Raw genomic sequence first — 15918 nt, 5'->3', positions numbered from 1 at the left:
CCCTTCCTGGCCTGAAGAAGTGTGGGAATGACTTCACTGGGAATACCCTTCCGTGCTAAGATCTGGCGTTCAACCGCCACGCCGTCAAACATAGCCGCGGTAAGTCTTGGTATACGCATGGCCCCTGCTGTAACAGGTCCTCGCGTAGAGGAAGAGGCCAGGGATCTCCTATGAGTAATTCCTGAAGATCCGGATACCAAGCCCTCCTTGACCAGTCTGGGACAATGAGGATTGCTTGAACCTTTGTTCTTCTTATGATCTTTAGAACTTTTGGAATGAGAGGAAGTGGAGGGAACACATACACCGACGGAAACACCCATGGTGTCACCAGTGAATCCACTGCCATTGCTTGAGGGTCCCTCGACCTGGAACAATATCTCTGAAGCTTTTTGTTGAGGCGCGACGCCATCATGTCTATGTGAGGAATTCCCCAACGACTTGTCAACTCTGTGAAGACCTATTGATGGAGGCTCCATTCTCCTGGCTGGAGATCGTATCTGCCTAGGTAGTCTGCTTCCCAGTTGTCCACTCCTGGAATGAAGATCGCTGACAGCGCTCTTGTATGCTTCTCTGCCCAGCGGAGAACTTTTGTGACTTCTGCCATTGCTGCTCTGCTTCTTGTTCTGCCCTGGTGGTTTATGTACGCTACTGCTGTCACATTGTCCGATTGAATCAGCACGGGCAGATTGCGAAGATGATGTTCCGCCTGCACAAGGCCGTTGCAAATGGCCCTTAACTCCAGAACGTTTATGTGGAGACAAGTTTCCTGGCTTGACCATCTTCCTTGGAAGTTTACCCCTTACGTGACTGCACCCCATCCTCGGAGACTTGCATCCGTGGTTATTAGGACCCAATCCTGGATACCGAACCTGCGCCCCTCCAGGAGGTGAGAGCTGTGTAGCCACCATAGGAGTGATATTCTGGTCCTTGAAGACAAGACTATCTTCCGGTGCATGTGCAGGTGGGATCCGGACCACTTGTCCAACAGGTCTCACTGAAAAACTCTGGCATGGAATCTGCCAAACTGAATGGCCTTGTAGGTCGCCACCATCTTCCCCAGCAACCGAGTGCACTGATGGATTGACACTCTTGGTGATTTCAGAATTTGTTTGACCAGGGTCTGAAGTTCCTGAGCCTTTTCCACCGGAAGAAAAACTCTGTAGTTCTGTGTCCAGTATCATCCCTAAAAATGACAACCTTGTTGCCGGAATCAACTGTGATTTTGGCAAGTTCAGGAGCCAACCGTGTTGTTGAAGAACTGTCAGGGACAGGGCAACGTTTTTCATCAACTGGTCCCTGGATCTCGCCTTTATCAGGAGATCGTCCAAGTATGGGATAATTGTGACTCCTTCCTTGCGAAGGAGAACCATAATTTCCGCCATTACTTTGGTGAAAATTCTCGGAGCCGTGGATAGACCAAACGGCAACGTCTGAAATTGGTAATGACAATCCTGAAGTGCAAACCTCAGGTAAGCCTGATGGAGGATAAATGGGAACATGCAAGTAGGCATCTTTTATGTCCACCGATACCATAAAATCCCCTTCCTCCAGACTGGAGATCACTGCTCGAAGAGACTCCATTTTGAATGTGAAATTTTTTTTTAGGTAGAAATTGAGGGATTTCAGGTTTAGGATTGGCCTGACCGAGCCATCCGGCTTCGGAACCACAAACAGGCTCGAATAAAAGCCTTCTCCCTGTTGTGACTGGGGAACCCTGACTATAACCTGATTTTGACACAACTTTTGTATGGTGTTGCAAATGACCTCCCTGTCCGGATGAGAAACTGGCAAGGCCGATTTGAAAAATCGGTGAGGAGGGGACGTCTTGAACTCCAGTTTGTACCCTTGGGATATTATTTGTAAAACCCATGGGTCTAGGTCTGAACGAACCCAGAACTGACTGAAGAGTTTGAGACGTGCCCCCCACCAGTGCGGACTCCCGCAGAGAAGCCCCAGCGTCATACGCTGGATTTGGCAGAAGTCGGGGAGGACTTCTGCTCCTGGGAACCTGCCACGGCTGGAGATCTTTTACCCTTTTCCCTTCCTCTAGCCGCAAGGAAGGAAGAACCTCGCCCTTTCTTGTATTTATTGGGCCGAATGGACTGCATTTGATAGTGGTGTGTCTTCTTTTGTTGCGAAGGCACATAAGGCAAAAATGATGACTTACCCGCGGTAGCCGTAGATACCAAATCAGCGAGGTCGTCACCAAACAAGACACCACCTTTGTACGGTAGGGATTCCATATTTTTCTTAGAGTCAGTATCAGCATTCCACTGATGAATCCATAATGCTCGCCTAGCTGAGACTGCCATGGCATTGACCTTTGATCCCAAAAGGCCAATATCCCTCGCAGCTTCCTTTAGGTAAACTGCCGCGTCCTTGATATAACCCAGCGCCAAGAGGATGTTATCCCTATCTAGGGAATCTATGTCCGATGACAAGTTATCTGCCCACTTTTTAATAGCACTACTCATCCACGCAGAGGCAATGACCGGTCTTGAGTAGTGTACCTGTGGTCGTATAAATGTATTTTAATGTAGCCTCCTGCCTACGATCTGCAGGGTCTTTAAGGGCTGCCGTGTCAGGTGACGGAAGAGCCACCTTTTTAGACAACCGCGATAGGGCCTTGTCCACAATGGGGGGTGACTCCCACTTTTCCCTATCCCCAGTGAGAAACAGATAAACTACCGGAATCCTTTTGGGAATCTGACATTTTCTGTCAGGACTTTCCCAGACTTTATCAAATAAAGTATTCAGTTCATGAGAGGGAGGAAACGTTATCTCAGATTTCTTTTCCTTATACATAGAGACCCTTTTATCCGGAATAGCAGGGTCCTCAGTGATATGCAATACCTCTTTAATAGCCACAATCATGTACTGAATGCTCTTTGCCAATTTAGGATCTAATCTGGAGTCACTATAGTTGACACTGGAATCAGTGTCAGTGCCGGTATCAGTGTCTGCCAACTGGGTAAACGTACGTTTCTGTGACCCCGAGGGGACCTGAACTTGTAATAACATATCTTCCACAGATTTCTTCCATGCTTGGGTCTGAGACTCAGACTTGTCCAATCTTTTACTAATAAGAGCTACATTAGCATTCAAAGTATTCAATACATTCACCCAATCAGGAGTCGGTGGTGCCGACATGGTCACCCCCACCGCCTTTTGCGTCTCTAATACAGTCTCCTCTTGTGAAGAGCACTCAGCCTCAGACATGCCGACACACGTGTAATACACACCCACAGACACACTGGGCTTATAGGGGATAGATCCACAGAGAAGCCTGTCAGAGAGACACAAAGGGTGTGATGTTAGTGTATTAGAATGCTTAATATTTGTAGACACTCCCTTACTAATCTGTGTAAGCCTGAATCTTCAGTGATGGTCCCTGGGACCAGGGGGATGCTGGGAAGTGGGTGGTCCAGTGTGCAGTGTGTCTGGAGTTGGTGATGGAATAAAAACAGCACAGCAGTGAACTCACATGTCTCTGTGTCCTGATGACTGGATTTACAAACATATGAACAAAACATGGTGTCAGAAGAAGTTTAACTTGGACTGCTAGTGCTCTCAGGGTGTGAAAGAATCTTGCAGAAGTCTGTAAGGCTGTGATACTCAGTGTCTGCAAAGCCTGCCATGTGCTCCTCTCTTCAAACAGTGAGTAACCATGGATAAACTAGCTCCTCCAACCGGCATGCTGATGTCTGGTAACTTGTCTGAAAACTGGAAAAGATTTAAGCAAAGGTTTAATATATATCTTGCTGCATGTGGAGCTGATACAGAGGCTGACAAAACTAAGGCATCCATTTTCCTCCATGTGATAGGAGAGGATGCGCTGGACATTTATATTAGTTTTCAGTTTGATGAGGGGCAGAATATGGTGCTATCTTCTATAATGCAAAAGTTTGAAGATTACTTTGTGCCAAGGAAAAATGTGACATATGAAAGATATAAGTTTTTCACATGTGACCAGAAGTCTGGAGATGGATTTGATCAGTATGTTACAGAGCTGCAGTCACTCAGTAAAACCTGTGAGTTTGGTGATTTAAAGGATTCACTGATTAGAGATCGTATTGTCTGTGTAATACCTGATAATGGACTTGATAATGGAGAGAGATTGCTGAGAGAGCAAGACCTAACACTAGAATAGGCAGCGACTATGTGCAGATCTGCAGAAATAACTAGATTTCAAGCCAAAAAGTTACACAAGGAAGCTGATGTAGTGCAGAAAACAGAGCCAAGCAAACCCGTAGTGCAGGTAGTGCAGAAAACAGAGCCAAGCAAACCTCCATTCTCAAGAATGAAGCAGTCTAAGCCACAGTCTAACAAGGAAATGTGTAGTAGATGTGGAAATGCTCACAATCCTAAAATGTGCCCTGCTTATGGTAAAACCTGCATGAAATGTGGTAGACTTAATCACTTTGCCAAATGCTGTAAAATGAAAAGTCAAATAACCAAAGTGCATGCTGTTAAACAAACAGGAATTCTTTGTGGATTGCATTGAACTTTGCAGTGCAGATAAGAAAGAATGGATTGTCCCTTTAAGTGTTAACGAGATTGTCATTCCCTTTAAGCTTGATACTGGCGCGCAGGTGAATTTAATATCGTTTCAAGACTATTAGACGTTTAGAGTAAAACCTAAAATTCATCCAGCCAAAGTGAAAGTTACAGGGTAAACTGGGGAGGAAATTCCTGTGAAAGGTACATTCTTAGTGACACTGAAATATAAGGGACAACAGTTTAAAACCTCTCTACTGATTGTGGCTAAAAATGTGCAACCGAATCTAGGATTAAGTTCCTGTGAGAAACTAAGCTTGCTAAAGAAAGTTTTTATGGTGACATCACAAGTAGAAGATGACTGCAAATCGATGTTTACAGAATACAGAGACTTGTTTGAAGGTCTAGGTTGTTTGCCTGGAGAGCATAAAATAAATATAGACACGCAAGTTTCTTCAGTGATACACCCCTGTAGAAAAGTGCCGTTTGCGCTGAGAGAAAAACTGAAACAAGAGTTAAATCGCATGGAAGCCTTTAGTGTGATACAGAAAGTTGATGAGCCTACTGAATGGGTAAGCTCCTTAGTAATTGTTGAAAAGAAAAATGGACAACTCAGAATATGTCTAGACCCCAGAGATTTAAACAAAGCTATTAAATCGAGAACATTTCAAACTACCAACCAGAGATGAAATCATGTCGCAATTTGCGAGAGCAAAATGGTTCAGTAAATTGGACGCATCTTCAGGATTCTGGCAAATGAAGCTAGATGAGGCCAGCTCAAAGTTTTGTACATTTATTACACCAGAAGGTAGATACAGATTTCTTCGACTACCATATGGAATATTGTTTGCTCCAGAAGTATATCACAAAAAGATACACATGATTTTTGAACATATTCCAGGTGTTGAAACAATGATGGATGACATTATTGTCTGGGGATCTACAAAGGAAGAACATGATTCTAGATTGAGACAAGTAATGGAACTTGTCAAGAAAGTGAATCTAAAGCTAAACAAGGAAAAATGTGAATTTGGTGTGAATACACTTACCTTTATGGGCGATGTGGTTATCGGATCAAGGTGTAAAACCAGACCCAAGGAAAATATCAGCCATAGTGAACATGGAACGTCCTAACAACAAATACGACGTCAGAAGATTTCTAGGAATGATTTCTTACTTAGGAAAGTTTATTTCTCAACTCTCTGAATGAACAGCCTCTCTTAGATGGTTGTTGGACAAAGATAACGAGTGGATGTGGTCACATGAACAAGAAAGTTGGCAAAACTTGAAATAGATCATTACAGAGCAACCAGTGCTAAAATTCTTTGATCCTGCGAAAATAATAAGAATTTCAGTAGATGCTTCGCAATTTGGCCTAGGTTCAGTGCTGTTACAAGAACATGAGGATACATGGCAACCAATAATCTATGGATCAAGAGCACTGACAAGTGCTGAAACAAGGTATGCTCAGATAGAAAAAGAACTTCTAGCGATCACATATGCATATGAGCGATTTCATCAGTTTGTGTATGGTCAAACATGTACAGTGGAAACTGACCACAAGCCATTGGTAGCTATCATGACTAAATCATTACATGACTGTCCCATGAGAATTCAACGAATGCTTATCAGACTACAGAAATATGATGTACACTTGCTGTACTGTCTCGGCAAATACATGTACATTGCTGATACACTTTCTCGTGCTGTGGACAAAAGTGAAGGTTCCAAAAGTCTGATGGATGAAGAGATAGAAGCCTATGTTAATTTGATCGTAGCTTCTCTACCAGTGTCTCTTGCAAGACAAGAACAGATTAGGAAAGAAACTGAGACAGATGACACAATGAAAGTGTTGAAAGATATTCTGAAAGGTTGGCCAGCAGAAAAACATGCGTGCCCGCCAGTGACGTGCGGTGGGGTGAGGCAGGTGAGGCAGACACTTTCCTGTGATACTTACGTTTAAACCAGAGTTTTAACTGAATAAAATATATGAAAAATACAGATAATTTGTTTGAAATATATCTTCTTTACATTATTCTAATAATTTTTATAGCCCAAACTCTGGAATAAAAAGTCTATGGCAGGTGAGGCAGTGCCTCACCTGTGTATCCGTTCCACACATCTCTAATCAAAACTCACCAGATTTCCAGGAGTTTACACTGCTGCACCTGTGTATAATGCCCAGATGTACCCTTTGGCTCATATATTGGATGTAAATCTGGCTCTGGGGTTAGCCAGTGCCTCCTGAGCCATTTAGCTCACTGCACGTCCCTGGTGCCCACTGTCTATCCATGATTATTGGATGTACCGCAGTGACCTTACAGTTGTCGATGGTATTATTTACAAAGGCAATAGGTTTGTCATACCTGCATGACTAAGAAAAACTATGCTGTGCAAGATACATGAAGGCCACTTAGGAGAAGAAAAATGTAAGCGGAGAGCGCGTGAAGTTATGTATTGGCCAAGAATGAACTAAGACATAGCACAGACTACAGCTACATGTGAATTATGTCTTACGTAGAGATCGAAACAACAAGTCGAGCCACTGAGTCCTCACGCAGTGCCAGAGAGACCGTACCAGAAAGTTGGTGCAGATTTGTTTGATTGTAATGGGAAAATGTACATTGTTGTGACTGATTATTACTCTAACTACCCTGAGGTGAAGAAAAAAGCTCAAGAAGGTAAAGAAGATTTCTACAAAAGTCTTTCAATCTACTGCAGTACACCTTTATAGAATGGACTTTCTCCTGCACAAATGCTGATGGGAAGGAGGATTAGAGCAAATCTCCCGATACATGATGAACTGCTTGATACACATAACTCAGCGTTGGTCAGACTGAGTAAGGAACGTCAACAGGCGAAACAGAAACTGTTCCATGACAGGCGAACAAAAAGCTTACCTGATCTAAAATCGGGTGACCAAGTCCGTCTCAGAGATCACGAGAAAGGTATTTGGGTGCAGAAAGGTATTGTGCAAGCACAAGTAGCACCAAGATCTTATACTATACGTACAGAGCGTGGAACGGAAGTAAGAAAAAATCGGGTGGATTTAAGATCTCAACCTAACCATAATGAAGACAACATGACTGAAGAATACCCTTCATCTGACATGTATGATGATCCTCATAATGGTGAACAAACCACGATACTAGAAAGGTCCAACATGGTAGATGAAACACAGACTGTGTATGAAAGACCCAAATGGGAAATATGCAGACCTGAGAGACTCATTTAAACGTGTTAGATGATGTTCTTAATATGACGTTGTTAATTGTTGCATTGAAGCGTACAGGGCTTATCTTTAAAGAAAAGAGGATGTGATGTTAGTGTATTAGAATGCTTAATATTTGTAGACACTCCCTTACTAATCTGTGTAAGCCTGAATCTTCAGTGATGGTCCCTGGGACCAGGGGGATGCTGGGAAGTGGGTGGTCCAGGGTGCAGTGTGTCTGGAGTTGGTGATGGAATAAAAACTGCACAGCAGTGAACTCACATGTCTGTGTCCTGATGACTGGATTTACAAACATATGAACAAAACAAAGGGAATCAGCCAGCTCACACCCCAGCGCCAAATCAATGGGTCAGAAGCTTTAACCAGAATGCCCCAGACTTGTAGCGCTTTTTATATTATATAACATTGCACCAAATAGCCTGGCCCCCCCCCCCCCCCCCACCCCGTTTTGCACCCTGATACTAGTCAGCAGTGAAGAGGAAGTACCAGTGTCTCTGCAGCTAGCAGAGAGGAAATGGCGCCGAGTGAACTGTGGGGACGAAGCTCCGGCCCCCTAATGGCGCGCTTCCGTCCCGCTCTTTGGAGTGTACTGGCAGGGGTTAGGACAGTATTATACAGTAATGTCCCCTCTTGCCAGACTTATGTTGAGGTATTTTAAACTGCCCAGGGCGCCTGCACCCCCCCACCCCCCGCACCCAGAAGTGCTGTGTGAGTAAGCAGGAGCTTGGCGCGCAGCGTCCGTCCGCTGCACGGTACCTCAGGAAAATACAGTCACTGAAGTCTTCTTTCTTCTTCTACTCACCTGTCTTCTGGCACTGTAAGGGGGGGTGACGGCCGGCTGTGGGAGCGAGCATCTGAGTGTACCCAGCGATCAAACCCTCAGGAGCCAATGGTGTCCTGTAGCCAGAAGCAGAGCCCTTAAACTCACTAGAAGTGGGTCATAACTTCTCTCCCCTTAGTCCCACGAAGCAGGGAGGTTGTTGCCAGCAACCCCCCTGAACATAAAAAACCTAACAAAAAAGTATTTTCAGAGAAACTCAGTAGAGCTCCCCTGTAGTGCATCCAGTCTCACTGGGCACAATTCTAAAACTTAAGTCTGGAGGAGGGGCATAGAGGGAGGAGCCAGTACACACCCCTTTCAAAGTCTTAAAGTGCCCATGTCTCCTGTGGATCCCGTCTATACCCCATGGTTCTTTTGGTGTCCCCAGCATCCTCTAGGACGTAGGAGAAACAAATGTATTTGCCACATAGTATAGATCAGGGCCGGATTAAGCCTTTGGGGGGCCCGAGTAATTTAAGACTGGAAGTCCCTCCCCCCTCTTATCAGCACCAAACCCCCTGGCTTGCCTGCTGTGTGCTATGGAGCCTCCTCTCGAAGAGCACGAGGACAGATTCTACTGCTCTCCATCTGCAGCTCTCACCCAACAGCAGTGTGGCAACTGTTGCCATGCAGCTGCTGCTGCGAGAGCTTTGTTAAAAATGTAAAAAAACAACACCTTAGTAATTTTTTTCATGATTCATTTACATTATGAATTGACTGTATTTATTCAGACTTAAGGTAAATTGTCCACAACTGTGATAGCAAGATCTGGATCTGGAGTGGGAGGTCCATGCGGGATCATTCTACCTCTAGTAAAGCGATAATTACAGGGAGATATCTGCAGATAATACTTACGTTTTGCAGTATATTGCCGGGTTGTCGCGAGTCGCTGTGCGGTGTGAAAGGGCTCACTGCCGAATTCCCTGGTCGCCTGACCCGGTTATTCAACCCGGGAATAAAGAAGGGTTATTCTCAAGTTATTACCGGGTCAGGTGCAGTGTGAACGGGTTGCCAGGTTAATGCAACCCAGGACACTTTCACTACATAGGGAGAGGCTGCATGAAGATGATCTCATCTCCCAGTGCTACCTCTGCCCCCGATGCCACCATGGTCCCCACCTCCAATGGCAACCCGACCCGACATATTGCCATTCGGGAAGCCAGTGTGTAAAGGGTCCAATGCCGGGTTGCACCTGGGAAGGACCCGTTTCTGGGTGGGACCCTGGAGAAGCTGGCTACTCTCTCTTAGGGCCCCCAGCCTGTGCCACACAGGTACAGTAGCTGCAGCTCTGCACAGCCAGCCTCCACAATGAAGTAGCAGCAAACACTTGCTCTTGCTGCTGCTGCTGAGCCTGCCCCTTCTGCACACCACCACCACTGCAGAGGGTGCAGCAAAGAGACCAAACGTGTTGAATATTAAAGTATATTCTGTAGATTTCAATTGTCCCATGTAAGTCAGTGACACTGGGGAGGAGCTGTTGCATCTATGCCTGCTCACAACAGCAGCATGTCCTTTTCTATTTCCTCCACATTGGGTTCTTAGCCAACACACATGGACTTCCTCCCCACTACTCCTCATCAGTTAAAGGAGTGGCAGACTCCTGGACCAACATGCAGGAGTATGTGGGGGCTGCCTGAGAGAGGGGGGCCCAGGGGATACTGAAACCCCTGTGCCCCATACCTTATCCCGGTTCTGGTATAGATGACATTGAGGCAACACAATTGTGTATTTTTTGCATGATACATACAGTACTAATTGTCAATACTGCAACACAGACACAAGCTCAAATCATGATCATACTAGCTCATGATTTTTTATTATAACGTTGTTTAGCTATAACACTTTAGAAAGTAACCGAGTTCCACTATACCCACAATTGGTCTTTCGGATATTGTACTGGTCCACTAGAACCAGTTGAGAGTTAGTACAAAAAAAACCACCAAACGTTATTGCAAAAGAGATATGGGGTCGGATGTAATGACGCCAGAGTTTGGCAGCTGTGCGAAATGCCGGCTGAACTTAGATTTGTTTTTTTTAAAGGGGAAATCACTTACAAGGCATGGTTTTGCCTTGTAAGTGATTGCCCCTTTAAAAAAAGTCAGTGTTCGGGCAACATTCTACACAGCCGCTGAACTTGGGCACCATTACATCCAGCCCTTAGTTAAGATATAGGTGGTTATTCCGAGTTGTTCGCTCGCTAGCTGCTTTTAGCAGCATTGCAAACGCTAGGCCGCCGCCCTCTGGGAGTTTATCTTAGCTTAGCAGAATAGCGAACGAGAGAGTAGCAGAACTGCTACTAAAAATTTTCATGCAGTTTTTGAGTAGCTCCAGACCTACTCCTAGATTGCGATCACCTCAGTCTGTTTAGTTCCTGGTTTGACGTCACAAACACGCCCTACGTTCGGCCAGCCACTCCCCCGTTTCTCCTGCCACTCCTGCGTTTTTCCCTGGCACGCCTGCGTTTTTTAGCACACTCCCGGAAAACGCTCAGTTACCTCCCAGAAACGCCCCTTTCCTATCAATCACTCACCAATCAGCAGTGTGACTGAAAAGCGTCGCACGAACACCAGCAAATCTACAAAGTTTTGTGTTAAATAACTTAGCGCATGCACGCTGCGTGCGCATGCGCATTTTCCACCTAATCGCTGCGTTGCAAAAAACGGCAACGAGCGAACAACTCGGAATGTCCACCATAATCCTTTGATTTGAAAACTTGGAAATATTTTAGTTCCTAGCAAAATTACCTCTTTCGGTTTTAAAGACACAGCTCTTAGTCCATGAGCCTCAAGAACCTGCATAACAATAAAAAAAATTATATAAAGGGTTGGACTTCACAATCACATTTCCTGAATCATATAGAAAAGCCATTAGCTCTTCTTCATTGTTTTTGTTTTAAAGAAATGTAATATTTACATACCCGTTTCTAAATATAGAATGGGAAACCCCATCTTTTCTAACCTTTATCCTGATTTTCCTGAAAATAGTGGGAAGAGAGAGATCATATACCTAGATTTAAATTTACTATTGCAGTGGCTCCCAGACTGGGTGCAGAGACACTTGCAGGGGTGCCCTGGGTTGATGTTCTAGGACCAATTCAAATTATTTATAGTCAATGTAATAGACAAAACCAGTGCTTGTGACCAGCGGCGGCTCCTACCTTTCAGTAGGAGGGGGGATGCCACGGGCCAAGTCCTGGGAGATGAGAGCGCCGCTGCTGCCGCTGTCAGCCAGGTCCCGGAACTACAAATGCGCAGTTAAGCGGTGGCTTAACTGCGCATGCGCATCCCCCGGCATCTAAGGACTGTACCGGCTGCAGTCCATAGAAGCCAGGGTTAGCGCATGCATAGTCAACCTGCCACTTGACTGAGCATGCACAGATTGTTCCGAGGGGATCGCAAGAGTGACCCCACTTAACTTCGCGGTCTACCGCAGACCGCAAAGTTCCCACCATTGGATACAATGGAGCGCCTATGCGCTACATTGTATCTATAGTGCGCAGCCTGACTGACAGCTCAGGAGCGCACAGCCAATCAGGAGAGTGCCATGACGTGAAGCTCCCTGATTGGCTGAAGGGACCCTCTTTGACAGCAGTCACGGGGGGTCCCGCCAGTCGGGGAAAGGGGGTCCATGTGTAAACATGGATCCCCTATCAGTGCGTGGTTCGGGTAATCCCTGGATTACAAATTTAAAGAAGAGGACCGATCTACACAGGATTGTTTGTGAGTATAATTTTATTTACAGGTATCCCGGGATTCTACTGGAGAAGAGGACCGACTGCTTCGTGTCAACATATGTTTAATAAAATTATACACTATCACGGTGTGTGTGTTTTGTTTTCATTTGGGTATTTTTTTTGTAGTAGAACTACAGGTACCAGCGGGCCCCATTTCCCCCCCGCATGCTGGTACTTGTGGTTCTCCAAGTACCAGCTTGCGGGGGAGGCTTGCTGGGACTTGTAGTACTGCTACAAAAAACAATATTCTTATTTTTACACAGAAGGCTATCAGCCCCCCATCCGCCGCCCTTGGGCTTCACCCCTGGCCCTTGGTGGCTGGAGGGGGGGACCCCTTGTTTTAAGGGGTCCCCACTCCTCCAGGGTACCCCGGCCAGGGGTGACTAGTTGGTGATTTAATGCCAGGGCCGCAGGGACCAAAGTAAAAGTGTCCCCCGGCTGTGGCATTATCTCTCTGACTAGTGGAGCCCGGTGCTGGTGTTAAAAATACGGGGGACCCCTACGCTTTTCGTCCCCCGTATTTTTTGCACCAGGACCAGGCGCAGAGCCCGGTGCTGGTTGTTAAAATATGGGGGAACCCCTGTCAATTTTCCCCCCATATTTTTACAACCAGGACCGGCTCAAAGAGCCCGAGGCTGGTTATGTTTAGGAGGGGGGACCCCACGCCATTTTTTTTCTGATTTTTAACTCTTTCCCACCCCTTCCCACTGATAAACATGCACGGATCTCACGGAACCGTGCATGCCTATCAGAACACGGTAAAAAAAAAAACAGGTCTATTTTAAAACTCCTTTTTTTTACGATTTGTATTTTTTCACGGCAGTGTTTGGCTATTGCCGGCAGTGATTGTGAATTCGAATTTTTAGTAAATTACAGAGTTGTATAAAATAACAGGCATGTTTGACCGATGGTGTATTCATTCATATTTTTTTTCTTTGCCTTCAAAAAAAATACGAATGCCCTCATCACTGCCGAGATTTGTGTTTAGTAAATTCCCAAGATGACACTTTGAAAAAAAAACACCAACTCAAAATCGGGACTTTAGTAAATATACCCCCAGCGCATATTTTAATACAAAGTTCAGTACAAAGCAAAGTAGAGGTAAGTTAGATTGCAGCATACTGTATCTGTCTTACATATTTAGCATCAGCCCAGCCACTTTTGGGTGACCACATCTTGCCTTCTCCTATTAAGCCTAAAGCAAGATGAGCGAGAGGTGCAAGGTCTCCACTAGCTCCAACAGTCCCTTTCTCTGGAATGTAGGGCAAGCAACATGCTAGAAAAAAGGGAGTAAATAAAACAAATCATTTCAGTAATCAGTGTACATAATACAACTAGGAATGCATTAACCACTGTAATTAATTACAAGGTTCTTGTTTGCGAATAACCAAACACAGTCTCCAGAGACGAACACAAAGAAAATAATATAAGATTGGGGGAAATGTAATGGAATGTGACACTTTTTGCAAGTCTGAAACAAATTTTCAGCATTTTTGGCCTCCAAACCTCCGGATTTAGTACTCAATGGTTTGGAGAGTAAAATTAAAATTGCTGTTGATTTGCGACAGGTTTGAAACTCCAACATCGAAAGCAGGTTAGTTCAAACTGCTGCCATTGGCACTGGTATCTAGGGATGCCTGTGCCACTGCAAGTAGCAGTTATCTCAGATTCAGAGATGGACGCAGTTTGTATAGCATCTGCTTCTGTGGATGCAGCTGCTATACAAACAATATGCAAAAGCAGCAGCATGTGTCTTGTGACACCTCCTGCACGCTTGTGTGATGTGCTGCAGCATCCAAAGTAGCAGCATTGGATCACCTGCGGGAATGAACATCGGCCATCTGAGATAAATGCCTTGGTGTACCGTTGGAACAACTGCTTAGATAAGTATGGTGACTGTGTGAAAAAAATATTCTGTACCAAGGCCATACTCTATTGATTATTTATTGAACCATTCTCGTGTGTGTGTGTGTGTGTGTGTGTGTGTGTGTGTGTGTGTGTGTGTGTGTGTGTGTGTGTATAATATGGCATGCTATAATGACATAAATCTCAGTAACATGATTGGACACATTAGATCATATGACCGTGCATTATTTCCCAATGACCACACAGTTTCTGGCGTAACTGTACACTTCCAACTGTCACATTATCAACTGTAAACAATACAGAGACTACTGACAGAAAGGCAGCACATCCCTGCCTAAGGGTGTAGCTACCATAAATGCAGGGAGTGCAGCTGTTATGGGACCCACCTTCCCTGTCAAAGTAACATGTTATATATATTTGCCTTTATTGGGGGGGAGGGGGTACCCAGGGGTCCTTACAAACTTTAGCTTTGCGGCCTTCAATAGTTCTAGTTATGCCCCTAGACCTGCTCATTGTAACATGGTATATAAAATGAACTGGAAGGTATTATAATGTTACATAATATGAACTGGGGGCACTGTAATGTGGCAGAATATGAACTGGGGACATTGTAATGTCATAATGTGACATGTGTTTACGGTGTTGCATAAAGTGTACTGGCAGCCCTACAATGTGACATAACACGAACTAGGGTTCTACAGTACAATGGTTCATAAAATAAACTAGGGCACTAATAAGGGGCATAACATTAAGGCACTGCTATGGGTTCAGAAAATAAACTAGGGCAGTGGTTCCCAAACTGTGTGCCGTGGCTCCCTGGGGTGCCTCGGGACACTTGCAGGGGTGCCTTTGATTGGTGGTCCAGGACCAAGTCAAATTATTTATGGTCAATATAAAAGGCAAAACTAGTGCTGGTGGCTGTCAGTCATAAAATATGGGGACAATCAGAAGCACGTCTTGTCCCTCACCACAAAATTGAGCCTAAGGATGACATTTAAACACAATCTACTTAATATAATATTTCTTCCTAAATTTATAAATAAGAAATTATTGGCCTAGGGGGTGCCGTGAAAAAAATTCAGATATTCTAGGGCGTCGTGATTCAAAAAAGTTTGGGAACCACTGAACTAGGGCATAAAATGAACAACTACTGCAGAGAGGTCTCTCTCTAGAAGCATTGGGACGGGGACCCTTCAAACTGTTGCTATTACCCCTTTCACATCGCAAAAATAACCCAGTATCAACCCGGCATATTGCCGGGTCGACACGGGTCACTGTGAGATGTGAAAGGGGTCATGGAGAATTCCCGGGTAATAAGAAGGGTTATTCCTGGGATGAATATCGAGTCAGTGGCAGTGTAATTGGGTTCTCGGGTCGATGCGACCCGGGAACCGTTCACTACATAGGAAGAGGCAGCGCGGAGATGAGCTCATAGCCTAGCACCGCCCACGATGCCGGCTCCGCACCTGCCAGTGTGGCAACCTGATCCAGCATATTGCCAGATCGGGAAGCCTGCTGTTAGGGTCCAATGCCAGATCCCACCCGGAAAGGACCAGTTTTCAATTCCTGGGTGGGATCCGGCATTGGAAATATGAAAGGGGTATATGTGACCGACAAAGTTCTGGCCACGCCCCTGTCCCTTCCTCACTGACAGATATACATAGTTCTGACAGAACAACTTCAACTATATTATTTACTTACACAGTTATCCAGTTGCATGTTTATTCAGTAAAAACAATTCACATTAAAAACAGCCTATTCTGAACTATT

At 45.0% G+C, this 15918-nt stretch overlaps 1 protein-coding gene across 5 annotated transcripts in view; it reads right to left on the bottom strand.

Moving 5' to 3' along the window:
- Positions 1–15918, bottom strand: part of HAL (histidine ammonia-lyase) — a 96149-nt gene that overhangs the window by 56304 nt on the left and 23927 nt on the right. For all 5 annotated transcript variants that reach the window (XM_063927582.1, XM_063927583.1, XM_063927581.1 and 2 more), the window contains exons 10-11: positions 13419–13558; positions 11294–11341 (exon numbers count right to left, since the gene is read on the bottom strand). In XM_063927582.1, the coding sequence (XP_063783652.1) occupies positions 11294–11341; positions 13419–13558 (188 nt within the window). The remainder of the gene's footprint in view (positions 1–11293; positions 11342–13418; positions 13559–15918) is intronic.

The sequence above is a fragment of the Pseudophryne corroboree genome, chromosome 6 (assembly GCF_028390025.1).
Source record: "Pseudophryne corroboree isolate aPseCor3 chromosome 6, aPseCor3.hap2, whole genome shotgun sequence".
In the NCBI taxonomy this organism is placed as follows: Eukaryota; Metazoa; Chordata; class Amphibia; order Anura; family Myobatrachidae; genus Pseudophryne; species Pseudophryne corroboree.
Note: the sequence above shows the minus strand (reverse complement) of the source record. Positions and strands in the feature narration are given on the sequence as shown.